The sequence below is a fragment of the Vespa velutina genome, chromosome 2 (genome assembly GCF_912470025.1).
Source record: "Vespa velutina chromosome 2, iVesVel2.1, whole genome shotgun sequence".
In the NCBI taxonomy this organism is placed as follows: domain Eukaryota; kingdom Metazoa; phylum Arthropoda; class Insecta; order Hymenoptera; family Vespidae; genus Vespa; species Vespa velutina.
Window position 1 is genome coordinate 647501 of NC_062189.1, and position 26497 is coordinate 673997.

General features: G+C 37.8%; 3 protein-coding genes and 3 long non-coding RNA genes across 9 annotated transcripts in view; 2 read left to right on the forward strand and 4 right to left on the reverse strand.

Annotated features, from left to right (window-relative positions):
- Positions 1–281, forward strand: part of LOC124947315 — a 7014-nt gene extending 6733 nt beyond the window's left edge. For both annotated transcript variants that reach the window (XR_007100373.1, XR_007100372.1), the window contains one exon: positions 1–281. This exon is cut by the window's left edge and continues 1700 nt beyond it. This is a non-coding gene — a long non-coding RNA (uncharacterized LOC124947315).
- Positions 282–1439: 1158 nt separating this feature from the next.
- On the reverse strand, positions 1440–5571 carry LOC124946644. Its single transcript, XM_047487612.1, has 6 exons — positions 5422–5571; positions 5296–5329; positions 4804–5045; positions 4464–4673; positions 3810–4315; positions 1440–3471 (listed from the first exon to the last, which is right to left on the reverse strand). Exons 1-6 carry the CDS (start codon positions 5569–5571, stop codon positions 2859–2861), a joined length of 1755 nt encoding a protein of 584 aa, XP_047343568.1. The 3' UTR covers positions 1440–2858.
- LOC124947312 (uncharacterized protein PF3D7_1120000-like) lies at positions 5493–7268 on the reverse strand. Its single transcript, XM_047489307.1, has 2 exons — positions 5890–7268; positions 5493–5608 (listed from the first exon to the last, which is right to left on the reverse strand). Exons 1-2 carry the CDS (start codon positions 7210–7212, stop codon positions 5597–5599), a joined length of 1335 nt encoding a protein of 444 aa, XP_047345263.1. The 5' UTR covers positions 7213–7268; the 3' UTR covers positions 5493–5596.
- On the reverse strand, positions 7257–9045 carry LOC124947313 (trichohyalin-like). Of its 2 annotated transcripts, XM_047489309.1 has the most exons (4): positions 8789–9045; positions 8320–8656; positions 7939–8160; positions 7257–7773 (listed from the first exon to the last, which is right to left on the reverse strand). In XM_047489309.1, the coding sequence occupies exons 1-4, from the start codon at positions 8991–8993 to the stop codon at positions 7389–7391; spliced, it is 1149 nt and encodes a 382-aa protein (XP_047345265.1). In that variant the 5' UTR covers positions 8994–9045; the 3' UTR covers positions 7257–7388. The 2 variants fall into 2 exon arrangements, with proteins under 2 accessions (XP_047345265.1, XP_047345264.1); XM_047489308.1 differs by having other exon boundaries at positions 8320–9045.
- A 1631-nt stretch (positions 9046–10676) lies between these two features.
- On the reverse strand, positions 10677–11829 carry LOC124947317. Its single transcript, XR_007100374.1, has 3 exons — positions 11509–11829; positions 11038–11219; positions 10677–10731 (listed from the first exon to the last, which is right to left on the reverse strand). It is a non-coding gene; the product is annotated as an uncharacterized LOC124947317 (long non-coding RNA).
- A 7692-nt stretch (positions 11830–19521) lies between these two features.
- The window catches only part of LOC124947314, a 102057-nt gene continuing 95081 nt past the window's right edge, over positions 19522–26497 (forward strand). Inside the window, exons 1-2 of one of the 2 annotated variants that reach the window (XR_007100368.1) lie at positions 19522–19756; positions 25125–25280. This is a non-coding gene — a long non-coding RNA (uncharacterized LOC124947314). The other variant, XR_007100370.1, reaches the window with a different exon arrangement.

The following is a 26497-nucleotide window of genomic DNA, read 5'->3' on the forward strand; positions in this document are numbered from 1 at the left end:
TTACAATGCACATTCGACTCGAATCGTTCCAACGACGGTATATTGGCCTACAATCGAGGTCGACGTCGTCGAGATAATATCGACCAGAGAGGGAGAGAGAGAGAGAGAGAGAGAGAGAGAGAGAGAGAGAGAGAGAGAGCGTGACTAACGATAGCTTTGATAAGTTCATTAAACATATCCGACAATGAGTCCTCGTCGCGGTACAATTCAATCGAATCCGTCGGACCGACGGAAGATCGTTCGAGATTACCTCACACACCTCAAACTCGCATTTCATATTTCTCCCCATCGAATATATATATATATATATATATATATATATATATATATATATATATAATCGAATTTTCTTATATGAACCTACATATAATGAAAAATAATTGATTTCATCAATAATAATACCACATTGGTACACATATATGTATGTATGTATGTATATCTACATATATATATGTATATATACGTATATATATATATATATAAATAAATACTATATGCATATCTATCTATGGATAGGAATAAAATGAAAAATAATAACCGAGGAGGATCTATCTATCTATCCATCCATCGAATTAGGTATTCTTTGATGCAATAGGCACGATATTTAAAATTTCAATAGGGATTCGAGCGGGCCTCATAGTCCGAGCGGTATAATACGAAATTCTCTTTAGCCACCGGACACGCTTCATCGTATCGCGAGTCGTCTCTTCCTCTAATATTAAACACCTACGACATGGGAAAAAAAATGCCATTGGTAGATCGATAATTTCTTTGTCGCGTAATAAAAAAAAAAAAAAAAAAAAAAAAAATAAAAATATAAAAATAAAATAAAAGAAAAAAAGAGAAAATAATAAAAAAAAAAGTATATATATAGGATTAACGGGATAAGAGAGAGAAGAGAGATTGGAAAGTAGAAAAAGGAATTGTGTCGGCTCGTTTTCGCATTTTAACCTCCATTAGTGGCCTTAGTTTTGTACAGTCCAATAGAATTAGTGAGTTAGAGTGAGACAGACAGACAGACAGAGAGAGAAAGATGGGGAGTGATGGGAGAGCTCTTGGCATAGCAACAACTTAATGTTATGTAAAGATAGCAGGAGGGGTTGGTCCTCCGGAGGACTTCCCTCTCGAAAGCCGGTGTATATTAATGCGCGAGAGTGAGTAGGGAGGAGTAAGGGAAATAGAGATTCCGCGAGATGTTGCGAGCCGCGAGATGATGCGGCTCGCAAACGCGACTGAGAGGGAGAGAGAGAGAGAGAGAGAGAGAGAGAGAGAGAGAGATGGAGAAAGAGGGCGAGAGGAGTCTGCAGATGCTCACTGTAGAATATCTAAATAAATCCGCGTGTCGACCACCCTTAAAATCTCGTCGAATAAGTAATAACGTTCGGCGTGAGTGAACCAACTTCTTCTTCTTCCTCTCCCTTTTCCTCTCTCTCTCTCTCTTTCTCTTTTTACTTTCACCCTCTACAAGCTAGCCACCCCTTTTAGCTTGCATAAGCGAGCGCATCCGATTTTGGGACTTTAATTGGCTCGAGGGAATTCCATCGTGTGGAAACTTTGGTAAGAGAAAACTTTTGAGATATTTCGTAATCCTCGAAAGAAATAGAGTAAGGGATGGACGAATGAATATATGTATATATATATATATTTTTTTTTCATTTCTTTTTTTTTTTTTTATTTTTATCTTATTTTATTTTGTTTTTATTTTTTGCTTTGTTTCTTACTAATCGACGAGTTAACGTCCCGTATCCATGTAGCTGCCAAAGAGATTTAAGATCGGCTTAATCAAGTTTTTTTAACATCGTAAATTATCGTTTAGACCGTCGGTAGTAGTTATACGGGAGATGAAGAGAAGGAGGATGGAAAGGATTACGATGGGGGTTGGGGTGATTAAAGATTCGTAAGATTTCATTGAAGCACATCCCAACGGAGGGTTGCGTTCCGCACGCGCTCGTACGGAAAAAGCCGAAGCCGAAGACGTTTCTTTTCTTTAAAGAAAGAGGACCTAGAAGAGGAAGGCGACTATCAATTTCCTACCAGGTTTTAAAAGAACTTGGGAAGTTAACTTTGGGATATATACACCTACACGGTCTTTAATAAACTTGGAAAAAGTTCACAGGTGTCGTAATCGCGGGTAGAAAAACTTTTTCAATTCTTTTTTAGAGTTACGCGTATCTTTTTTTTTTTTCTTTTTTTTTTTTTGTTTTTGTTTTTATCCTATGCCTTCGATATCGTTTGTTTCTATACGTTCTATTTTTGTTTCTCCCTTTTTTTTGTTTTTTTTTTTTTTTCGTTTGCTTTTTGTTCCTTTTTCTTCCTTCTTTCTTTCTTTCTCGTACTAATCGTTTCGTTCATATTTCTTTCGTTATTGGATCGATCTCATTGAGAGTAATTTGGGTGTAGATTAGCAGAGCGAAGGTAGGGCTCGTGTAAATGCACGAGGACATCCGGTTGATCGTAACGACAGGACAATTTACGAAGTTTCGGCTGGCTGTCTGTCGCGCTCCGATGGGGAGAACACGTCGACCGAGATAACGCTCATACGCGATCGATGCGTTCGTTCGCACGGGATGAAATTATTTAGACGTTCCGCGATCGACGGATTTATTAGATCGCATCCCGTTCTATTTAATTGACAATGATAACGACTGCCTTCTTTTCTCTTTCCTTTTCTTTTCTCTTCTTTTCTTTCTTTTTTTTTCATTTTATTTTTTCTTTTTCATTATTATTATTGTTATTATTATTATTATTATTATCATCATTATTATTACTACTATTATTATTAATTATATTTCTACCTTGTAATCGGCGAATATAATATAATCTTTCCAAGTCCTTATATGAACAATCGTTCATTAATTTCAATCTTTTTTCTTTTTCCTTTTCTCCGGTTCTGTGGTCCGCGACGTCTCATTTTTATCATCGGCATAAACGTTTATCCCACGTTCCATCATCTTTAATTTTATTTCATTTTCCCTCGTATCGTTTGATTTTTTCAACGTAATTATTTTGTTATTATCAATAAAATTTGGAGACGAGTGAGCGGTCGTTAATTCGTAATTGGAAACAACAGTAGTGTTAATATTTAACGTGACGTTATTTAAATTCGATCGGATAAATGTCTTTTTATCCTTCTCGATCTTTTCTATTTTATTGTTTTCTCGCTTTTCCCTTGGCTTATCATCGTTCACCATCTTCTTCCCTTTAATTCCCGCCAATCTCTTGAATTGTTCCTCCTCTCTAAGTCTGTTTCGCATATCCTTACCGAAAGCCACCTCTTCGAGCTGTATCTCATTTTGCTTTTTCCATGCTTCGCGTTTATTAAGAAGTATCATCTCGTCCTCGGCACGATTTTTACCTTTCACCGGTAAATCATCGTAATTATTTCTATAAAGATTAGCTACGGTGACATTGTCTCTTTCTAGGATTATTTTCTTTTCCTTTAGATTGGTCGATCGTCCGTCTCTTATTTTCCTATAAATCAAAATTCAATATTAATTAATATCCAACTGAGCGTACTATTATTTTCGCATACTATTGTTCAATAAATGAGTATTTTATCAATACCTTATGTAAAATATATATATATATATATAAATAATTTCGTATAAAAACAATAAGGATCTCTACTTTATTTATTGTCACTTTATTTAATTGCTTACTTAATAGATAATAGATGATTACTTTGTTAAATGTCTTATAAAAAAAATATATATATATATGAAAAAAGTAATTTCGTATAAAAAGGTAACAGCAATGCCTTCTTTTCCCTTTTTTCTTTTTTTTTAATCGTTCATAAATAAATCACTTACCCGTCCTGGTCGTTCAAAATATTCATAGATTTATAGATCTCTGGCTGTTCGTATTTGAAATCAAATTGATCCCATTCATCCTCCAAATTATCTCCACGTTTTTGTCTTATCATAGCAGCATGATGTGCAAGTTTTCGATACTCCGGCGTTTCGTTCTTATCGTAGCTTCTTCTTTCATTTCGCCTACGACGCTTACGTTTACGTTTCTTACGTTTCTTCTTCCGTCGTTTTTTATTAAAAGAATAATTGGAACTTCGAACGGGCCGACGTTTCTTCCTTTCAATGTCCAACGCAAAACTGGCATTGTCGAGTTTCCAAAAGCCAGGTGCGTTCTCGTTTTTGAACAAAGTGAGATTTCTGTCGAATTCAAAATTTGGCGAGGCACTCTGATAACGAAGAATAAATTCTGCGTTACGTCTACCCGGTACCGTCTTAGTGCCAATTTTATTTTTCTCCGATTTTTCCTTCACCTCGATATAATGTAAAAGGGAATTTAATTGTCTGACCTAACAAAACCAAAAAATAGATATTCCAAATTATTGATTATTATCGCCATCATTGTTATTATTATTATTATTATTATTAAAAAGAAATATTGCGATTATATTATATAGAACGATTGAGATATTAAATCAATTCAACGACGATACTTACGAGATAATCGTGAACAGTTTGGACCTTTATCTTCTCCTTGGCGGATAAAGCGTTGTACTCGTTTATAAGATTCTGCAATATTCGAACCTTCTTGTGGAGTTCGTTGACGTCCTTATCAGTTTCTTGATCGGAAGTTTTGGGAAAAAGTATTTTGTCGTCCGACGGATGTTCGGTCGTTTCTTTATCGTGTACCAATGGTAATAAAGGTGTCTGTAAATTTTAATCAAACATTTTCTTCGATTTAATTTATTCTATCGTCGATATAACGAGGGATCGATTTTTAATATTTAATGATAAATGTAATTTTTTTTTCATTCTTTGTTTTTTTTCTTTGCTCCTATTTTTTTTTCTTTTGTATTTTTTTTACTTGTTCCTGCGATTCTTTCTGCCCGTTGACTTCCAACATCCACTCTAAAAATTGTCGCATGTCCGGTGGTAATGCCGCGCAAGTTTTCCTTTGGACTTCGTCCAACACAAGTCGACCAAGAAGTTCCATAACTTTCTTCATCGTCTTCTCGGTATGTTTTATCTGTTTCCAAAGAATAATCGGTCCAGTTTTTTCGAAGATTAATTGAAAAGAGACTTCTTTTTTAAAGATCTTCGTTGAAATATTTTCAATTTAGTGGCATAATACGAGATAAGCAAGTACAATGTCAAAAATTAATGATAATATTATTATATGATTTCTCATTTCGTTGGATTCTCAAAAAAGAAAATGTCGAGATACATATTTCTTAAAATCGAGATACCTCGTCTTCGTCGAATCCCTGATGATAAGTCTTATCAGTTTCGATCGAATCTTCGGGCTTGTTCTTTCTATAAAGTCCCGGACCTAGAGCCACTTTAAGGGCCTCGTTCCTTTGCACCTACGATGCAAATGATCGATAATACTTTTGCTTTCGTTTAAACAAGCTAGTCGCCATCTATCAAAGAAAGCACATCCCGTGCTTTTTCTTACTTGTTCGAAAATGTTTTCGACGATTTTTCCAGCCAATTCTCCATGAAGAGCCAAATCCATTTGAGATTCATCTTCCATGTTGTCAGCTGTCAGGAGCATAGCGAGCTTCTTTCTACGGGTATCCTCATCCTCCGTCTCCTTCTCTCTCATTGTCTGTATATTCATCGCTCGTTATTTATCGGGCCATCTTTATCCCCGAAAAAAAAAATAAATAAATAAAACAAAATAAAACAAAATAAAATAAAATGAAATGAATAAATAAATAAAACATCATACTCGCGCTGTCGTCTCATCAATTACTTTTCACGATTTAATCGAATCTATTCCTATTCTAATTTCCTCGTTCGTTCGTCCCTATATAAACGTCATCGATAATAATTTTATTCACTCATTCTTTCTTTTGTTCTTTTTTCGTTTTACTTTTTTTTCCCTTCCCCCCTCAGCCCACCTCCTTAATTTTTAACTCACGTTTTGATCGTTCACACTCTCCTGTTGAATCACGTTAGCGCCAGCTATGATATCGGCATGAGAATTCCTTCGGATTCCCTTCGCCTCACCCGTCTCACGATTTCTCATCATTTCGATCTTCTCCACTTCCTTTTTTCCCTTCTTCCCGGCCATATTTTTCTTCTTTCTTCGACGGCGTCGTTCCTTCTTCCATGCGACGTCGCGAAAATTCGCGTATGGACGACGTTTCGAAAGTTTCCTCCTCCTTTTCGTATCTCCGAGAAACTCGAATCTATCGTCTTTGTTCAAATTTCTAACACGTTTCTTGGCCACTTTCCAATTGGAATTTTTCTTCTTCTTCTTTTTCTTCTTCCTCTTCTTCTTCCATCTCCTATTATCCTTCTTATTCTTATTCTTCTTTCTCTTCCTCTTTCTCTTCTTGTTTCGTTTCCTTTTATTCTTATTCTTTTTTTTATCATTAATCTTACTACCGTTCGAATCATCCTCGTTCTGTTTATAAAGATCGTTCAAGTCGTTATATTTCAAATGCGTATTATCGTTTTCTTTATATTTGTAAGGATCAATCGTGTAAAGATCCTTCGTGATATCGTTCGATTGTGAATAATACGTATCGTAAGGATTTCCTTTGTCGTAATTTAACGAGTAAGAATTTCCTTCTCGTTTCACTCTCGATGCATTTCTATTGGCCAATGGTTCCAATCGAGGACGTCTACTAGATCCAATTTTAACGCTATTCACGATCGAATGACTTTCGTTGCTCGATCTTTTTTTTTCATTTTTTTTTATCGTTTCGTTAGAATTATCATTGATATCTCGGGTATAATACGACGAATTAATTATATTTATTTCGTAATTCGTAGGTATTTTTACAATGTTCATAATCGTTGTTAGATTTTCATTATTTATAGAGGAAACATTAGTCGAATTGTCGGAGGTTTCGTTTTTTATTGAATCATCGCTGATCGTTTTCAGGCCTCTTCCCAATCTAACTTTAATGTCGTCGTCGAAATCATCGATACGATCCATAGGCTCTACGAAAGATTCGTGCATATCTTTAGACTCGAGTAGCGAGCGTTTATCACCGTCGATACTTGGAACGTTCTCTTCTAGTTCGTTCATGGAATCGTGGTACTTTCCATTTTCATAAGGCGAACCTGAATCGGTCTCGGGCGCAGTTTTTCGCTTGGATAACCCCGATCGAAGCACTCCGCTTGATTTGGAACGTGAATCATTTATAGTTTCCACTACCTGCGATAAAACATTTATTTTGTAAAGTACCCCGCCAGAGGAATAATATTTAATGTCTAATGTAACTACGTACATATGTAGGTATATAATCGTTATTTGCTTTTACGATTAAATCGATCGATCGATCGATTGATCGCCCGTCCGACCGACCGACCGACCGACCGATAGTTAACAACATTTTTTTTTATAATTTCTTTGTTACACCGTTTCTCAATAATTAATAAAAACAATTTGTATTTGGTACATGGATTTTAGATATTAAACATGCTCTTTACGGGGATCACTTTCCATTCGATGTTCCCGATATTGCTATAGTTTGGATTTGACTGATGATTCTTAGTTGGTGTTCTCTCCTCGAAAATATCGCCTTGCTCTACTCCACCTTTAAAGAGATCGTCCGTCTTCTTTAAAGCCATGTAATTACTTGCCGACGTATTGTTGTTATTGTTATTCGTCTTCCTTTCGAGATCATCATTGGACTCCTGATGCATTCGTTGATCTCCTTTAAACCGAGGCCCGTTTTTATTCTCGTTATCCTCCCAATCGTATAATTTCTTCAGTTCCTCGTACAGCACGTTGTCGATGTCGTCGTAATCCTTTTCATCTAATTTCTTCACAGCTACTTGACTTTCCGATCTATTTGAGACGGTATAAATAGAAAAAAAAAAAAAAAAAAAAAAAAAAAAAAAGTAGAAAAAGAAAAAGAAAAATCTAAAACATTCCGGGGCTAGAAATATATTTCTATTTATTTTGAAATAGAGAGAGAGAGAGGAAGTAATTGGCATCATCAAAGATATATACCTGGCCTTTCCGAAACTGTCCAACTTTTTCTCACGTTCCGGTAATTCGATTGGTTGTACCCCACCGAAAACAACATCGACTATCTCTCGTTGGAGAGTTTCTGGTCCTCGGAATATATATTCGAGAGATTCCTTCGGTATAACTCTCTCGACGTTTACAATTTCTTGATTAGGTTCTTCGATCAATCGATTATTTTCATTTTGTTTCTTTTCCTTGTTCAACCTTAACAATCATTCGATTCATTTAAATTAACTCGATCAATTTGATTTTTATCATAGTGAAGGATAGAAAAACGATTCGATTTAGAAAAGCCCCTTTTATCTCTATATATATATTACATACATATACAAATCTACAGATATTGATTTTAGATATATTTACCATTTCGTTTGACAATCTCTAAGAGATGATTTCTCATCGCGAAGCTTGCCGGAGGCGGCGGCGGCGGCGGCGGCGGCCTCGTTTAAAAATGATTTTTCTCGATCCATTTGCGAGCTTTTATCCTCCTCTCTGTCGTCCTCAAGCGTGACCTTGCTCCTCAGAGACTTGGACGGATTCCCGTTTTTAGCTCGTACTTGTTCGAGGTCGATGAGGAATTGTTGCTTTGGCTCTTTGTTCTTCATTTGCTCTTTTCTTTTCTTCTCTTTTTCTTGTTCCTCGGCTTGTTCATCCTTCTTCTTCATCAACGTATCGTTTTGAGATTCTCGCAAGTTATCATCTGCATTTACAACAACAACAACAACAACAACAACAACAACAACAAGAACAACATGAGTATAACAGAAATATGAAATAAATCGAAAATCTGCGCTCTCGCAGTGATTCGACAAATTTTTATCATTTTTATTACCAAGCCCTAAGCTCGAGCCAACCAGACTTTCCTTCTTATCGTCACTCTTTTGCTCGTTATCACCTACAGCTTGCGACTCTCTTGATCGTTCGTTAATCTCCTCGTCGTAATCATAATACTCGATTATACCCAAAGGACAACGTTTCCTTCTAACATGATTTTTCTCCTCCTTGTGTTTCAATGCTATTCGTTGCTTTATCATCATATTAACTCTTGCCTCGTACGGATTCTTTGCTTTTTCTAGCGTTCTTACGTATCTTTCAGCTTTCGAATTATCCTTTTCGTCTGTGTAAAATACATATATATATATATATATATATATATGAATGAGAAAAATATTCAATGGGTATTAACTTAGCGAGAGGTTTTTTTTTTTTATTGGTGGGCCAGCCGAAAAGAAAAAAGAAAATTATAATTTTTTTCTTTCTTTTTTTTTTTTTTTTTTATATACATATACCGTTTTCCTCGTTCCTTTCAAAATTATCCTTGGAATTCTCGTCGATATTATCCCGTTGTTCTTCTTCTTCGTCTCGATTAATCGCTGACTTTTCGTTACCCAGTTTCCTTTCGTCGTTCCTTCCACGACAACTTTTGGCGACTTTACTTATCTCATTCCTCGTTGATCCTTCGTTGGTAACAAGATCTTCCTCCAAACTCTCGTCGTAACTTTGAAGAAGTTTACGATGATTTTTACCAATGAAACATTTCCACTCGTTATTCGACAAAGATCGATTATTACTCTCATTTTCTTCTATCCAGAATAATCCTCTCTTTGGAGTTTTACGTTTTGTCATTCGTTTAGTTTCACTGAGAACGTTATTGTTGTTATTATTATTATTATCATTATCATTATTATTGTTATTGTTGTTGTTATTATCATTGTTGTCATAATCGAGGAGTTTAGCTTGTTGCGCTATCAAATCGTCGACGTTAGTCAACTCTTTGTATTTATTTGTTCGCCAATAGTCATTGGACTCTTGATTCGTTTTTTCGTTATAAGAATCTTTATTAAAATTATATTGTTCCTCGTTATGACTTCCTTCGCTGCGTTTACTACGTTCATATATATTAGGATTTTTTTCATTAAGAAAATCATTCTTTACGTTAATATTTTTATTTCTCCAAAGTATTACGCTTCTACCTTGACTATCTGAATTTTCAATTGATCTTTCAAGATCGACCATTTCCTCCGGTGTTTCTGACTCGTTCCACCAAGTTAATTCTGTTTTTATATAAACAATTGTTTTAAATAAAAAAATAATCTAATGGCTTCGTCGTTGATTAAGTATGCTATTTTAAAGTATAAAATAAAAAATATTTTTATGATCAGTTTCACCGAACGAGTACTCCATTTAAAATAATTATTTAAATAAATAATTTCGTAGATATCAATTATTACAAAAAAGAAAAAAAAAAAGAAAAAAAATACGTCGAATCTTTGCATTCTATCGTTTGTTTGTTTGTTTTCTTTTTTTTTTCTTTTATTTTCCTTTCTTTTAAACGTCTTCCTGTAATAACACTGTAATAAGCTTCGAAAATGTTAAAGAAAAAAAAAAAAAAAAAACAAAAACCATACTTTTCATTGAATTCACGTTAACGTATAAAAAAAAAAGGCCATGTAAACAAACGTGTAGTACTTGTGTTTTCATTCTCGTTCGTAAGAACGCTCGATCGTTCAGTATGTTTCTGATCTTTCGACGGTGAGAACGACGTGTCCTTCTTTCGTTCATCTTTGCTCTTCCTTTTTGACGAATCTTTCTCGGTAAGTCTGTCGTATTCGTTATTATTTAGAATCGCTTTCTCAATAGTTTTGCTCCTTTCCGAATTATCCTCCCTTCTTGTTAAATTTTCCTTTAATTCTAATACGGTTTGTTTCAATTTTTCTAAAGATGCATCGGTGTCCGTGGATTCTCTTTTGTCTTGGTTATAGATCATCTTGACATCTAAATCGTTTTAAAAGATTTTTTTTTTTTTTTTTTTATAATTTTCCTCTTAATTATTTATATATTTAAAATTATATGTATACATATTATTATACACATATTATGCACATATGTGTGTACATATGTTAATTACAAACATATTACGCACTTGTTGTATCGATATGTTTGTATGTTTATATTATTACGCACGTTTTGTGTACAATATGTATACCTAATACATAAAGTATATAAATAAACACGATAAACGAAATAATTTTAATTATGTTTATACAAGATCTTTAATTCATAGAAACATTCAATCGTAACCTGAATCGTCGTTGTTCGTACGTGGAACTCCATAATTACGAGTCCATCGATTCTCTTCGTTATCCCTTTCGTATTGATTATACTTATTAGAATTCAAGCGATCGTTCAAAGTAAAACGAAGATCATTCGAAGGCCATTGATCTTTCATTGATTCTTTTCTCTCGTCGACATCTTTATTCGTTCTAAGTTTACAAAAGAGAAATGAATTTTCTTTTTAAATTGCTTACTAACACGCGAATAATAAGCACGATGAATTTTAAAGAAATTTATTTATATTTTTCTTTTTTTCTTTCTTTCTCTCCAACTATTTTTTTATTTATTTATTATTTTTGTCATTAAAAAAATATATATATATATATATCTCTTCGCAAACGGTATTTTCGTATATTCTTTTTTTCTACGAACTTTAAGAATAATTTTTTTTTTTTTTTTTTTTTTTTTTTTTTTTTTTTTTTTTAACATTAGACTAACCCGTACAAACGATTTGGATCATTTAAACGATTCGCAGCCCGATCTATCCACTTCAATTCGTCTCGAGCTTTCAAGATATTCTTCAAGAAGGAACGCAATGCAGGACTGTCAGACTCGTTCGTAATATTTGCCGAGCGATGATCTACAGAATCGATCGGTTGACTTTGATCGATCTAAAAAAAAAAAAAGAAAGAAAAAAAACAAAGCAAACAAACAAAAAAGATATTAACAAAGAGATTGCGTAATTGTAATAAATCTACGTTTATCCAGAAAATGAATTTATAAGATCGTATATTATATTATCAGTTTCTAAACTATGTATAAATTACATCTAATCGTCGAAGGACTTAGACATTTGTTTTCAGTCCCATTATATACTTGTACGCGTACATATATCTTTTAATTTATGAAGGGGGGAAAAAAAATATCTGAGAATAGTAAAAATACACGAGTGCATGATAATCATCTTCTAACGTACGATTAAACCTCATGATCGTCAGAGTATATCACATTTGCTCTCTATCACAATTATATACTTTACAATAGTTAATACCTATATTATAATTTATGAAAATAATCAAAAACAAAATCGGAGAAAACGTTTTTTAAAGACACATACGAGTAGAGAGAAAGAGACGATCACTATTCAAACTATTATTAAATCACACGATCACCAAAGTACTAAATTTATTTCGATCAAATTATACACTTCTCTCTTTCTCTCTCATCTCTCTCTCTCTCTCTCTCTTATCTCTTATATATTCTAATTTCTGAAAAAGAAAGGACAAAATCAGAGAAAACGTTTTGTAAGAAGAACTGCTGAGTGTCTTGTCGTTGACAATTCTTTCTCTCCTTTTACTAGTTCTCACTCTCTCTCTCTCTCTCTCTCTCTCTCTCTCTCTCTCTCTCTCTCTCTCTCTCTCTCTCTCGCTTTCTCTATGTCTTTCTTTCTCTCTTTCAACATGTTGGCGCGTTATAATAACACCGGTATGCTTCCGTTACGCATCGTTCGTATTCGTTTTGCCCTTTTTCTCGGTTGCGCGCGTACGACGAGAGAGAAACAGAGAGACAGAGAGAGAGAGAGAGAGAGAGAGAGAGAGAGAGAGAGAGAGAGAGAGAGCGGGCAAGAGAAGACAATGGGATTCTACATAGAGCGCGAAGCCGCAGGTACGGTCTCGGTGTTATTAAAAATTCACTCCCTCTAGCGGCTGAAGTGGCCTCTGGCAATCTGCATCTCATTCCCGGCGGGCCCTTGTGCGCCAGCCAGCCAGCCAGCGATCCAGCCAGCCATCCAGCAAGCGAACGAGCGAGCGAACAGCCAACAGCGAGGCAGCCATCAGGTGGCTGCCAGCACGCGGAAAAGGGTAGAAAACTCGACCTAGGAGGGAGGATGCTTAGGAGGGGGCGGGTGTGGGCGCGCGCGAGGTCCAAAGAAAGGGAGAGAGAAAGGTGCCCCTCCAATGTGAGTTCTTCTACCCTTCCTTCCTACTGTCCTTCGTCCTTTCGTACGCGAGCCATCACTTTTCTCACTCTTTATCTCCCTCCTTCTTGGCAAACAACGAGAGGAGAGAAAAGAAAAGAAAAGAAGGAAGAAAGAAAGAAAAAGGAAGCTCTTTTACACCCAATTATAGGTGGCATTTAAGCAAATAAGCACCTGTCCTTTCCTCTCACGCCCTTTCATTTTCCACCCTCGTCTTTTCTTCCCTTATTATTTCACCATTTTTATGAGCCACTTCTTTTTCTCTCTCTCTCTCTCTCTCTCTCTCTCTCTTCTTCTTTTCTCGGCTTATTTTTGAAATTCATTTTCATTTCAAATGACATTTACAATTAAGTCTCTCTCTTTCTCTCTCTCTCTCGTTCCCTTTATATATATATATATATATATATATATATATTATATATGGTAGTTGATGATAATATATATATATATTATCATCAACTACCATCAAAATAATTATTGAATATGTGAACGATTGGATACATTAGGGAGACAATTTTCTCTCTCTCTCTCTCTCTCTGCTCGTTTTGTCTTTCGCAATCTATCTTTCAAATTTGTTTCCATATTGTTATAAATTACACATTAACAAAGTAAAATCTCTTGGTTTTTTCTTTTTTCTTTTTCATTTTGTTTTCCTTTTTTTTTATCATGTTACATATAGATATATTTAGCCCATATCGAAATGAGTTTCGACTGTAAACAATTAATAAATTCATATTTTCATTTCGTTCTATTTCAGCCGTCGGTATAAAGAATTCAATGGAAATAATATCGCTGTCACACTTTCTTCTCTCTCTCTCTCTCTCTCTCTCCTTATCCAGCTCTTTTTATTTCTCAAGTTATCCATATCTTTTTCTCACGAAGGCCAGCTCGGTCGATCAATCGCGTTTTAGCTTGAGGACCGGTAGCAGCCAAAAGTACAGCGAGCATAATCAATCACGAGACGGTTTTAGGCTGGTGTGCACACGCGGAAAAGGAACTGGTTGAGGTGGCGGGTGGCGGGAGGGTAAGAGTGGAGGCCTGGGGGGTGGTGGACCGAGTCGTGTTGTAGACTGTTCGCATAGTTCAGAAACGGAAACGGTAATATCGCCGGCCCGGGGCGACCACTCCCTTTGTCATTTTGTCATCCGGTGTAAGGACGAATCGCTTGCTCGCTCGAGAGAGAGAGAGAGAGAGAGAGACGAAGAAAACCTATATCTACTTACTACTTTTCTACGTATACCTACGTTAAAATAAGAAATTAATATCCGTGATATTAAATCGAGATTTGAAAAGAAACAGTTCGAGCGTCGTCTAGATTAGATCTAACGGCTTTAAATTATTTTCTTATCTTTAGTTTCTACCTATTGAAAATTTTCTTTAGTTTTAGTTCTTACCTTACCGACACTCCGTTGTACTTTTTGAACTTTTTCTACGTCCTTCTTATTATCCGCACTTTTATCTTGTAAATGTACGCCCGTACCGAACGATAAGAAAAACATGATAGAAAGGACGATTAGAATAACGTGAAACTCATGATATCCTGTCAGATTAAAGATAGATCCTTGGAACTTCATTTCTCTCCAATCTTAAAGCATCACAGTTAAGTCGTTATTATTATATACGTCACAATGTGAAATAGAAAAGCTATCGATGTATGTATCTATATAGTTATGTACGTTATGTATGTATGTAGTATACATAACGAGCTGTTAAATTTCGATCTTTCGGGAAAGGAAAGTGTGTAGAGTTGTAGGAACAGGGGGGGGGGGGGGGGGGGGGGGGGTGGGAGCATTAATTTCACGGTGCGCATAACTTTCCTGTCAGAATTTGCATTCGGCTGCTGGACTTTCTTTTTAAAGGCGTGCGTAGGCGCGCGAGCGCGCGCGGGAAATTAAAAACGTCCGATCGTAAAGTCTTGAAAAGAGAAGAAATATCACCGGGACTGCTTTCTGAATCGTAATCACTCGCTTTTTATTATTTCTACTTTGTTCGACTTTTTTGTTCTTTCCCTCTGTCTTTCTCTCTTTTCTCTCTCTCTCACTCTCTCTCCCCCTCTCTCTCTCTCTCTCTCTCTTCGTACTCATTGTATCACGGTAAATAAATATCTAAGAGATGGGACTTTTCGGTTTGGATCGATCGGTTTGAATTTTGTCCGTGAAAAATATATTCGATCCCATTAAGGTTTAATTTAGTCGCGATTAATTCAGGAACAGAGAATAGGTATAGGTACGCGAGTTTCCTTTTTCCTATCGATTAGGGAGGACGTTAAGCGTACGAAGAAGAGAGGTAAAGGAGAAAGTAGAGAATACAGAACAGCTCGTAGAACGATCTGGGTCATTGCAGTCTGCTGCGGAGTACTAACATTAGTAGTAGTACTAGTAGTAGTAGTAGTAGTTGCTAGTGGTCATCCCACAAGCAGGAGAAGATTCTGAATAGAAGTAATCCTAGCGATAATTCCAGACCATTTCGCTTCGTTGGCTTTTCCTTCGGCCCGTAGATTCGACTTTACTAGACTCTCTTTCTATCTTCTATCTATTCGAAAGCTCTCTTATATGAACACTCGCCAAGCCGATATACGAAATTTCTTGCATATATATGTATATATATATATATATATATATATATATATATATATATATATATATATATGTAAGTATATACCTCGAAGAAACGACTCGCCGTCTATTTATCAAAAATCCTAGACTTTAGATATCTATTCGCGATAAAATTTACTGCTTGTTTTCTCCCATTAGAAATTTTTTGATTAAGCATTTAAAAGGAAATAGAAGTACCTTAATCGTTCGAACGAAATAAGAATGACAGAGAGATAATAAAACTGATAATACATCTTCGAGAATCGAGCCCAACCACCCTTCTTTCTTTTCTTTCATTCATTTCTTATTTTTTTTTTTCTTTTTTCTTTTTTCATTATCATCTTTCCTTCTCTTTCCGTAAACGAAGAATCATAACGAGGGAAGAGAAAGAAAGAAAGAAAGAAAGAAAGAAAGGAAGGAAAATCGCGACTCTCCTCCGTCTCCATTGAACGAGAAATGGCAAGGATAGAGACGAAGAAGAGTTAAGCGATCGCTTCGTTCTCTCTGACAACGAGCGAACGATCGCTCGGCCAAGTGGATGAGAGAAGGAAAAGAAGGAAGAGAGAGAGAGAGGGGGTGAGGGAGGAAGTTGGAAAAAAGGTTGGAGGGAAATCGCGAAAGATTTCCTACATTGCTACGAGGGTTCCCATTCTCGTTGCATGCTTCCCCTTCTCTATCCTTCCCCTCTATTCCTCCTCCTACTACTACTATAATACTACCACTATTACTATTACTACTACTATTATTACTATTACTACTACTACTACTACTACTATTTTCTCTCTCTCTCTCTCTCTCTCTTTCTTTTTTTTTCTTCCTTTTCTTTTCCCTCTTTTTGACTCACGACGACTCGCCGCGAATTTCAAGGCGAAATGGAGGGACTCGCCCGGATATTTTTGTCCTTTCGACGAAAATCGTGAATAAAGGAACGAACGAACGAACGAATGAGAGAGAGAGAGAGGGAGAGAGAGAGAGAGAGAACACCAAGAAGAAGGAGAAGGATGAGGAGGGGGATGGTGATACCGACATAATGTACCGCGTAAGAGCCATTAGGTTATTAAAAACAGTGCCAGTGGTAGGCACACGAGTAACGAACCGGCTGGTGGCCACCGAGGGATGCGACAAAGGCGGAAAATTAGCCTTGATAACTTCGCCTTTCGATGCAAAGGCTATGTTAAAGAGAGTAAGAGAGAGGAAGAGAGAGTGAGAGGGGGAGAAAAAGTAGAAAAGGGGGAGAAAGAAAAGGAAGCAAGGTACGAGAGGGGAGAGAGGAGAATAATCTCGACTTCCGTCAAACCTGTGTCAATGGGGGGAAGGGGTAGCTCGATGACGATGCTTTGCTCGCTTTTAAAATGATCGACGTATATATATATATATATATATATATATATATACATACATACGTATATAGATATGTATATAAAGATGATCAAGAGAGAGAGAGAGAGAGAGAGAGAGAGAGAAAGATCGTGATTTGATTATATTCTAGAAAAATTCTTACGACTAGCGGACAATCAAGGTTAAAGAATTTTATCTTATCATCACCTTAATTTCCGTTGTTAGGATAGTCGAGTACCGACCAGCAGCATCCTTTTTTTCTTCATACGTTTGCTCTTAAGTATGTCATCGATGATGATTTTTAAGGAACGTTAGTATAAGAATCGTGCAAAGAAATAGATAGATAGTTAAATCTATGAACACTAGTTGTCTTGACGTTTCATAGAAATATCGATTGTTTTTCAATCGAATTAGGAATGAACGAGGTGAAGTTGAACGCGTTAGAATAGAATTTCTAAATCAAATATACGTATACGTATACATATGTATGTATATATGCATATACATACATATACATATGTCTATAAATATAAAGACACACGGAGTTGTTTTCAGTTCGGTTAAACAACGAGAGGTTTATACGGGTATTGGGCTAATCGAGTAGTCGAGTTTATTTTCGACACGGCAACACCCGTTCTTTCGAGAAAAGCGAGAGGAAGTGTGTGAGAGAGAGAGAGAGAGAGAGAGAGAGAGAGAGAGAGAGAGAGAGAAAGAGAGAGAAAAGGGTGTAGGGGATGAAGGGGGAAGGGAATGAATGTATGAAAGGAAGGAGTGGCAAGCTTACAGCGTGAATTTCGTTACGACGTTCGCAGCCCTCGCAGTAGGGAAATATCCGAATCTACGACGTCTACCGTAAACGCATAAAGTAGGCGCGCGCATAAGTCTGTAGATTAATTTCTTCCGTAAGTACATATATACACGGCCGTGTACTCGTGTAAATGCGCGTAGGTATACGCACGAAGGAGTTGGGAACGAAGGGTTGGGAAGGACGGAGGGAAAGAGACTAAGGGAACGGGGAGAAAAGGTGGAACCGTAGAAGTGTGTTGCCAATGGAATACGCGAATACTTCCAACGGCGCGTGCAATCGCAGTTATATATATATATATGTATATGTATATATATAATATACGTATGTATATATATAAACCGCGCGTTTATATACATATTGTTTCTCGTTAATATTCAGCAGACTGCGAGAATATGGGCTAATCGTCATAAGACCTTTCCCAGAGCCGCCACGATATTATTGCCAATGATTTATTATTCTCTCGTTTAGACGATAGCCGGAAGATCATTGGATTTCCCTTGTAAACGTATCTACGTAATCAAAGCCGATCTCTCATATTTTTCTTTTCTTCTTTTTTTTTTCTTTTTTTTTTGTCAAGCGAAATTTACTACTTCAGTCACATTTATTCTTATACAAGTCATGATGCATGTGCATACCTAGGTAATTCATCTTTTCCTTTTCTTTTTTTTTCCGTTTTTTTTTTTTTTTTTTTTTTTTTTTTTTTTTTTTTTTTTTTTTTTTTTTTTTTTTTTTTATCATAATGAGAGAGAAAGAGAGAGTGTGCGAGAGAGAAAGAGAGTGAGAGAGAGAACGATTCTCTCTTCCGCTCGGGCCGCCGATCGCGTATGCGCTTCATGGTAGTTCGCTCAGGTTAACGCAAATGCGAAGGGAACAAACAAACGGGGAATACAAATCTAGAGTGAAATGAACAATGCCCGGGAGAGTTACTGCCTTCTAATTGAAACCAGCTCCTGGTCCACCCTCCGTTTCCTCTTTCCACCCTCTCCTTTCTCTCTCTCTCTCTCTCTCTCTCTCTCTCTTTTGCCTTCTCTATCTTTTCCTATCTTCCTCTCTCTTTCTCTCTCTTTCTCTCTATGTCTATCTCTCTCTTACTCTCTCCCTTTTCACTCGGTACCGCCTAATCGTCCCGCACAGATGCGTGCCGCGCTTTCTCTCTATCCGCGCATAAAGCGTATAGTTTACGACAAAAGTTCGAGCTCGGTTTATACAAAACGGTCGTTGGTCCGTTACAGTAGAGTATACGAAGGGGAGAAGGTCCTGTTTACATGCGTCGAATGAACAGGTATCTATCTAACAACGTCGTTCGATCGGACTGCTAACTCTCTCTCTCTTTCTCTCTCTCTCTCTCTCTCTCTCTCTCTCTATCTTTCTCTGACTCTTTCTCATGTGGATTCGTCAATAATTAGGATCATTATTTTTTTTTTTTTTTTTTTTTTTTCTTATTTTTTCAGATATAAATACATATTTCATTTGATTTTTTTTTTTACATATTGTATATATTCGAGCTAACATATTTGGAGTTTTTCAGTTTCTAACTCAATTCGGTCATGTACCATTTCGCGATTACTTCGTAGGTGGATAAATAGAGAGAGGGAGAGAGAGAGGGGGGGGGAAAGAGGGAGACAGAATTTCTTTCGCTTCGATTATTAAAAATAAAATGATAGTAGAAAATGTCTAGAATATTTTCTATATTTCTATCTTCTTAGTAGCGGGCAGGAAGCCAAAATAAGGTATACTATATAGATTACGTATACTTATACAGATCGGTGTTCTTTATTTTTCCACTAGGACGAAGTTGAGTTTAGCTCAGGCAAAACGATACAGAATTAGAAAAGAAGAGAAGAAGAAGAAGACGAAGAAGAAGAAGAAGAAGAAGAAGAAAAACTGAAAAACTCTTTATCGACAAAGTTCCATCCTATGCCTCTCTCTCTAGTAGCTTTTTGTAATTTTATAAATAATTTCGTATGGCAGAGTAATAACATTGGAATAAAAGAGAGAAGAAGAGAAAGGGACAGGAGATAGAGAAGGGTGAGTTTTATCCTGGCATGGTTTACAGTAGATATTACAGGGCACATGCAATAAACAATTCGAGGCATTTTAATGCGGCCCCCAGTGAGCCGTAAGGAGGACTCCAAACTAACTATACTTTTACGTATCTCGCACGACTCTTTTGAACCAAACGAAGTCGTGAATGGTTGAATGGAAGGAAGAAAGAGAGAGAGAGAGAGAGAGAGAAAGGAAGGAAAAAAGTTATCCCTTAAAGCCTTGCAACGAGCATCGAAAAGGCATACCACATAAGATGCCTTCGATCTGCGACAGCTCCGTAAGCCAACCTTGCGATCCTTTATCCGACCTACCTCCTTATCCTCTCCTCTTTCCTCACTCATTTTATTTTCCAATTCTTTTATTCCTCCTAGCTCGTCTTATCTTCTTCGAGTAAGTAGGAAAAGAGAGAAAGAGAGATACTCCCTAAGGATACGAGGGTGTCATCTGAAAATCGCAGTTAACGTATCGATACCGAAGCTCGTTTCTCCAATGAGATCCATCGAAATTCGATTAGTTCGATATATATATATATATGTATGTAGGTGTGTGTGTGTGTGTGTGTATGTATAAACGTGGATAGATACAGTTACAGATATACATAAAAGTATTCTAATTCAAAGAAATGATGGAATTAAATTGATCAACGTTTTTTTATATGATGTGAAATTATTAAAAAAAAGATGAATATACATATACGTACATATATGTACCAAAGTATATGTTATTTGATATAGGCCATTTCAAAGTTACATCGTTGATCGCGTATAATACGCGTTGCATTTATGTTATCTTGAGCGTATCCGGCGTTACTTAAAGCCTTGAATGAATTCTATCAATTATCGCCATTCGAACCGCGTAATGGTCCAAAGAGCTTATCGATTATTAATGAAGTGGGTAACGTCGTGTATCACCAGGAGGGGTTGTGCTTCGCCTCTAGGGGTGTTTAATGGGTCGTTAGCTTCGCAAAATGAACAAATTTCGCCTCCTTCGCCTTGTACGCCCAGTCTCAAAGGCGAAACTTTGATTGCCTTATCAATCATAGGATCGATCTATATAAGAGGATCACTCTTGCGCGTTTTTTTCTCGAACGGGATGGGATGGCAGGGGCGGGGGGAGGTGGGGGGGGGAGGTGATGGGGACCCAAGAGAAGGAAAAAAAACCGTAGAAAGGAAAACGAAGTTTCGCCGTTTCTCTTCCTTATTCCTGTTTTCTTTCTTTTTTCTTTTCCTCGATAAACTCTTAACGACATTCAAATAATTTGAATTTGATGAAGCATCATGCATAATACGAATTGACCGACGGGTATCAACTCGGTTGGGAGGAGGATGAAGAGGGTGGTAATCCAATGGTGGGTGGTGTAGCGCTTAAACGAAATACGATGAGCACTTTGGCGAGTCGTATCTATCAAATATAAGCCTTGTGCCGTTAGTTGGAGGGTGTGGTGCACTCCAGGGAGAGGCAGGAAAGGACAGCCTCTCGGAATTTATACTATGTTCCTACGGCCTTATAACCCCCGTAACGGTTTATCACTTATTCATATAGCGTTGCGCCAGGAAAACTTATCCTAAGTGCCTATAAACGTTTAGCCGAATGTTTCTACCGTTTTTCTTTTTTTTTTTTTTTTTTTTTTTTTTTTTTTTTTTTTTTCCTTTTTTTTCTTTTTTCAATGCGAGCTAGCGAGCGTCTCGTGATTCGATATCATTCTATTTTCGTTTATCTCGCGTATTTCTTCTAACACTGGCACAGAAAATATTTCCTTTCTCTCCCTCTCTTTCTCTTTTTATTCTCGATGACCTTGAAATTTTTTCGATCCTTCAATTTCACAAATTTACGTAGATATAACAGAAAGAGAGAGAGAGAGAGAGAGAGAGAGAGAGAGAGAGAGAGGGGAAGAGAGGGAGACAGAAAGAAAAAAAAAGAATAAAGAGAAAACGAAAAGTAATGGGATTATGAGAGTTACCGCCAAAGAGTATATATATAATACGCCAAATATAGTGGATGAAATATATATATATATATATATATGTGTGTGTGTGTGTGTGTGTGTATATGTATATATATCTGAAAAGTTTGTTGGAGCATCCCTTGCCACCGAATGGAGACGAGACTTCGTAAAATTGTTACGGCTGTGCGGTCCCTATACGTGTAAATATATCTACTGGGTCAAAAGATATACGATTTCCAGACGACAGATTCTCCTAGAGACGTGACTACTTTTCGGTATTCTTCAAATCCATCGTCTTTGTTTTATTCTTTTTTTTATTCATAATTTGAAAAATTAATCATCTTACAGGTATCATTCACTCAGATTGCAATATTTTCTTCGTTTTATCTTCCAACGACTAGGTAATGTTTACGTTCGAGTATGGAATTAATCATGGACTCCGATGATTTTCGATTTTCCGAAAAGCTTCGAAAATTAGGAATGGGGAATAAGGAGAATGAAGGGGATGGAGGGAGATGTGCGGGAGGTTAGTAGAAGGAGAGAAAGGAGGGTGATCTCTCGTTGGTACCATCGTATCAGCGGCACCCCGTCTTCGGTCATTTATCCCAGGAGAACGGAAACTGCAAATTATTTTCCAGTCGTTCGTCGACCAGCCTGTATCCTTGGGATATAACGGGTGATCCCAAAATTCCCATGGGAAATGGGAAAAGGAAGGAGAGTCCTATAGGAGAGCATGACGGCGCAGCCAGGAATACGGTCTCACGAAATATTCCACCTTATGGTGATCCCATGACACATCCACTAGGACGATCGCTATCACTAGCACCACCACGACCAACAACCACCACCACTACCACAGCCAGTAACTACTACCGGCAAGAGCAGCAGCAATGTCAGTAGCAACATCGCTGATACATACTACCGAACTAGACTACTCTACGAACTACATCCCCATAACTCGCTTGACGCACTTTAGCCCTCCTCTAACCGTTTCTCTCCTCTCCTCTCTCTTAGTCGTCCCTCGTTTTCTTATACGTTGCGAACATATACCTAATGGTATTAGATCTACTATTATAGCTTTTGAAATACGTTCATACCTACGATTGAGACGATTTTTCTTTTTATTTCTTTCTTCTTTTTTTGTTTTGTTTCGTTCCTATCTTTCTTTCTTTCTTTCTTTTTCTCCTTGGGGAAAATCGCGTGTACATCGCGGCGCGTGCCGGCCGCTCGTTTCCATCTCTCGGATCATCACTTTTGTCCTTGATCATTAAGAAGTACGTCGGAGAATAAGAGAGAGAGAGAGAGAGAGAGAGAGAGAGAGAGAGAACATTGAAAGATTAGATCGATTTATTTCAATTACCTACCTCGACCCGATTCGTTGGCTCGGTCGATTTTTCATTTAGTTATACAATATTAATAAAACTTTCCGAAAATTTCATTTGTACGATTGGACGATCAGAGATACTATATATCTTGTCTCTTATTCGATTTTCGCTAATCTACTCGCTATAATTATTATCCATTACTACCACCAACGACTAAACTGTTTGAGTACGTCCAAGTGAATAAAGAAGTGCCGAAGGCTCAGGAGGAAACGGAAGAGAAGAAGAAGAAGAAGAAGAAGAAGAAGAAAAAAAGAAAAGAATTTTTTTCGAAGGATGAGCGATCGGCATCGAGATATCGAAACATCCGTTTAATATCGAAAAGAAGCGAGGGGTTGGATGGAACGCTATAGCAGGCAGATTTTAATCCTTGTCGTAGCCGCGGTACGAGAGGGAAGGGAACGACACGGTGAAGTGACTTGAAGTCTCTTCAGGCGAGATGCTTAATTCCACCCCGTTCTTCTGCAACCACCCTCCGGGGCCTCTCTTCTTCTCTTACTTTTCCATCCTCCTCCCCTAACCCTCTCTTGCCCACTCCACCTTACCTCTCTCCTCTCCTCTCCTCACCTCGAAAGGAATAATCCGGTGTTCTTTAATTCTTCCTACGTGGCGAACAGGGCAAGAACAAAAATTCTATTACGTAAACGTTTTGTTAAACTTCTCCTCGGTGTCCTTGAGAATGATCAGGAAAGAAAATTATAGACAGTATATACAAGTGTGATCTCTTGCTTTAAATAACGTAATCATTCGTCCCGTTGTCGTTAGGTACTTTGAAAAAAAAAAAAAAAAGAAAGAACAAGATTTCTACGGAGGAATGAAAATTTTCGAGGCAGAACATTTTCACGATCGGCAGCTTGTATCCCTCTCTTTCTCTCTTTTTTTTTGCCAACCCATTCCTTTACCACACCCACCTTCTTTCTGTCCCTTTTTTTGCCTCTTTTTTTCATTATTTTTTAGTATCCTCCCTGGCAAATGTATCTGTGTCCTCGAGCGCGCTGTGCCTTTCATCTCTCGTCTCTGCAGACGGAGCACTTATACACTCTGTACTCTCCCTCTCTCTCTTTCTCTCGCACGCTCGCTCATCCTACTCTCTCTCTCTCTCTTTCTCTCTCTTTTTCTCTCCTCCCCCCATTCGCTCTCCTGTCCTCATCTTCTTTTGGTCTCTTTGGTCTCTCTCCTCTCTTCTTCCTTTCTGTCTTTCCACCCTCCACCTCTATCTCCTCCTTCTCCATCTCCTCTTCTTCTTCCTCCTTCTCTCTCGCTGTCTCTGCCGTTTTACTCTCCACGGCACTCTACACTTTGTCTCTTTCTCTTCGCTTGCCCTTCTCCCGAATCTCCTCTTCCATCCATGCTCCCTTCGATTCTCTCTCTCTCTCTCTCTCTCTCTCTTTCTATCTATATCTATCTATCTTCATTCTCATCCTTCCTTCTCTCCAACGCTCATTCACTCGAGGATACAGAGCTTCGCGGAGCTAAAATACATCGTGATTTTAATACTTTTAACTCCTTTGTAATCCGCTTTGCACCTACGTAAGCGATAATGTCGCACTCTCTCTCTCTCTCTCTCTCTCTCTCTCTCTCTCTCTCTCTCTCTCTCTCTCTCTGGGAGAAGGCCTGGACGACTGAGAGAGACGGGTGATGGGGGAGGAGGTGGAGGTGGTTTCTACTGGTAGTGGTACCGCTCCTGGTCGAGGTACTTTTTTTCATCCATCCTCCTTCCTCATGATACGCATATTGTTACTTCACGAAACGTCGCCGACAGGTTGTGCGCATCCTTTCGGATTCGTAATTTCACCATTCATCCTCCTCCTATCGCTACTACGAAAGGCAAAAGAACCGGAGGAGTTGGAGGAGGATTGGAAAAAGAAAAATTCAACGATACGATACGGGCGTACTGTTTCGTACGAGTCTCTTTTACGTAGCAATTTGGATCGAGGATAGCATCTACGTTCATCTTTGTCTCCCTCTCTCTCTCTCTCTCTCTCTCTCTCTCTCATTCTATCTTTCTCTTTCTAACTCGTAGAATGTCCTCCACCCAGCCGACCTACCAAAGCAGCCACGTCTCGTACGAACGCCGAGCTGCCATTTCTACTACTGTTGGTGCTGCTGTTGTTGGTGCTGCTGCTGTTGCTACCGCTACTACCGTTACTGTTGCTCTGTTACCGCTGCTTGGAAAATGGTTCGTTGCATATCTTTCGTAATTGTGCATCCATCTAACTGACAGAAAGATTTTTAGCTTGGTACAGAGGACCGAGCACGAAGATCTCTCTCTCTCTCTCTCTCTCTCTCTTTCTCTCCTCTATAACTGCACTTTTCCTGCGTTTCTCGACGTTCGTCGTTTGTATATCTACTCTACGCTAGAGAGCTACAATTTTATCTTCACTTTAGCTCTTTACAAAGTTTCCTCTCTATCTCTCTATCTCTGTTTCTGTCTCTTCCATTCTCTCTCTCTCTCTCTCTCTCTCTCTCTCTCTCCCTCTTTCTCTTTCTCTTCAGAACTTATGCCGCCGCAAATTCGAAACTCGCTCGCTCGCTCGCTAGATTCGATTCCGATTATTTATATTACGATTGAGTACGTAAAAGAAAATGTGATTTGCTTTCTAGCGACTTCTCGCGATAGATTTATATTATATAAGTACATAAGATTCACGAGAAAATATCTCGTTGTAAACAGTCGTCAACGGAGTAAAACAGAATCATTAAGTAAAGATCGCGATGTAAAGGATTTACCGCGTTAATCCTAGAGGGGAGCGCCTGTTTGCGGTATTACAGTGTTAAGGGATCTAACAGCTCGTTCCACCGGCCACATTATCTATCCTCCAACGACTGCAAATCCAAAGATCTTGACGGCTAATTCTCTTAATGTTTTAGACATACTCGAGTAACAGGAAATTCATCTAGCTAACGTATATTCCTTAGATTACGAAAGATCATTCGTAATGAAAATTTGTCGTACAAATTCAATGGTCTTCTAGTAGGATAGAATTAGAGATGTGATTCAGCTGCGTTGAACTCGAACTAAAATTGCACGTAAGAGGTACAAACTGCGCGAGAGCGAAAGCGAGAGCGTGAGAGAGAGAGAGAGAGAGAGAGAAAGCATTCTATTCGCGGCAAACGTGAAATAGTTGGATAGGCTGGATCGTGAATTTGAATGGCTGGCCGGTCTCTCGCGTGGCATACATTCCGCGAATCACGGCGTACCGTGACACGTCTTCTGACGCGGACGTCGACGAGGAGGACGTCGACGAGGACGTCCCCGTCCGCACCGGAAACGCAACGTCCGCCGATAATGTCCGTCAACGGGAACGATGCGGCCGTCTCGGCAAACAATGCGCCATTGTTGCCAACTTATTCCATTACAGATAACTCCCTCGTTCATTGTTCCTTCTCTCGCTC

Excerpts from the sequence above, each read along its gene's own strand:
- LOC124946644 (XM_047487612.1), bottom strand. The coding sequence starts at position 5,571 with ATGAGAGAGAAGGAGACGGAGGATGAGGATACCCGTAGAAAGAAGCTC. Across the intron at positions 5,330-5,421 it reads TCGAAAACATTTTCGAACAA|GTGCAAAGGAACGAGGCCCT; the intron begins GTAAGAAAAAGC and ends TTTGCATCGTAG. Across the intron at positions 5,046-5,295 it reads GGCCCTTAAAGTGGCTCTAG|TCTCTTTTCAATTAATCTTC; the intron begins GTCCGGGACTTT and ends TTAAAAAAGAAG.
- LOC124947313 (XM_047489308.1), bottom strand. The coding sequence starts at position 8,993 with ATGATGATAAAGCAACGAATAGCATTGAAACACAAGGAGGAGAAAAAT. Across the intron at positions 8,161-8,319 it reads AGAGATTGTCAAACGAAATG|GTTGAACAAGGAAAAGAAAC; the intron begins GTAAATATATCT and ends ATGATTGTTAAG. Across the intron at positions 7,774-7,938 it reads GACAGTTTCGGAAAGGCCAG|ATCGGAAAGTCAAGTAGCTG; the intron begins GTATATATCTTT and ends CGTCTCAAATAG.
- LOC124947312 (XM_047489307.1), bottom strand. The coding sequence starts at position 7,212 with ATGTACGTAGTTACATTAGACATTAAATATTATTCCTCTGGCGGGGTA.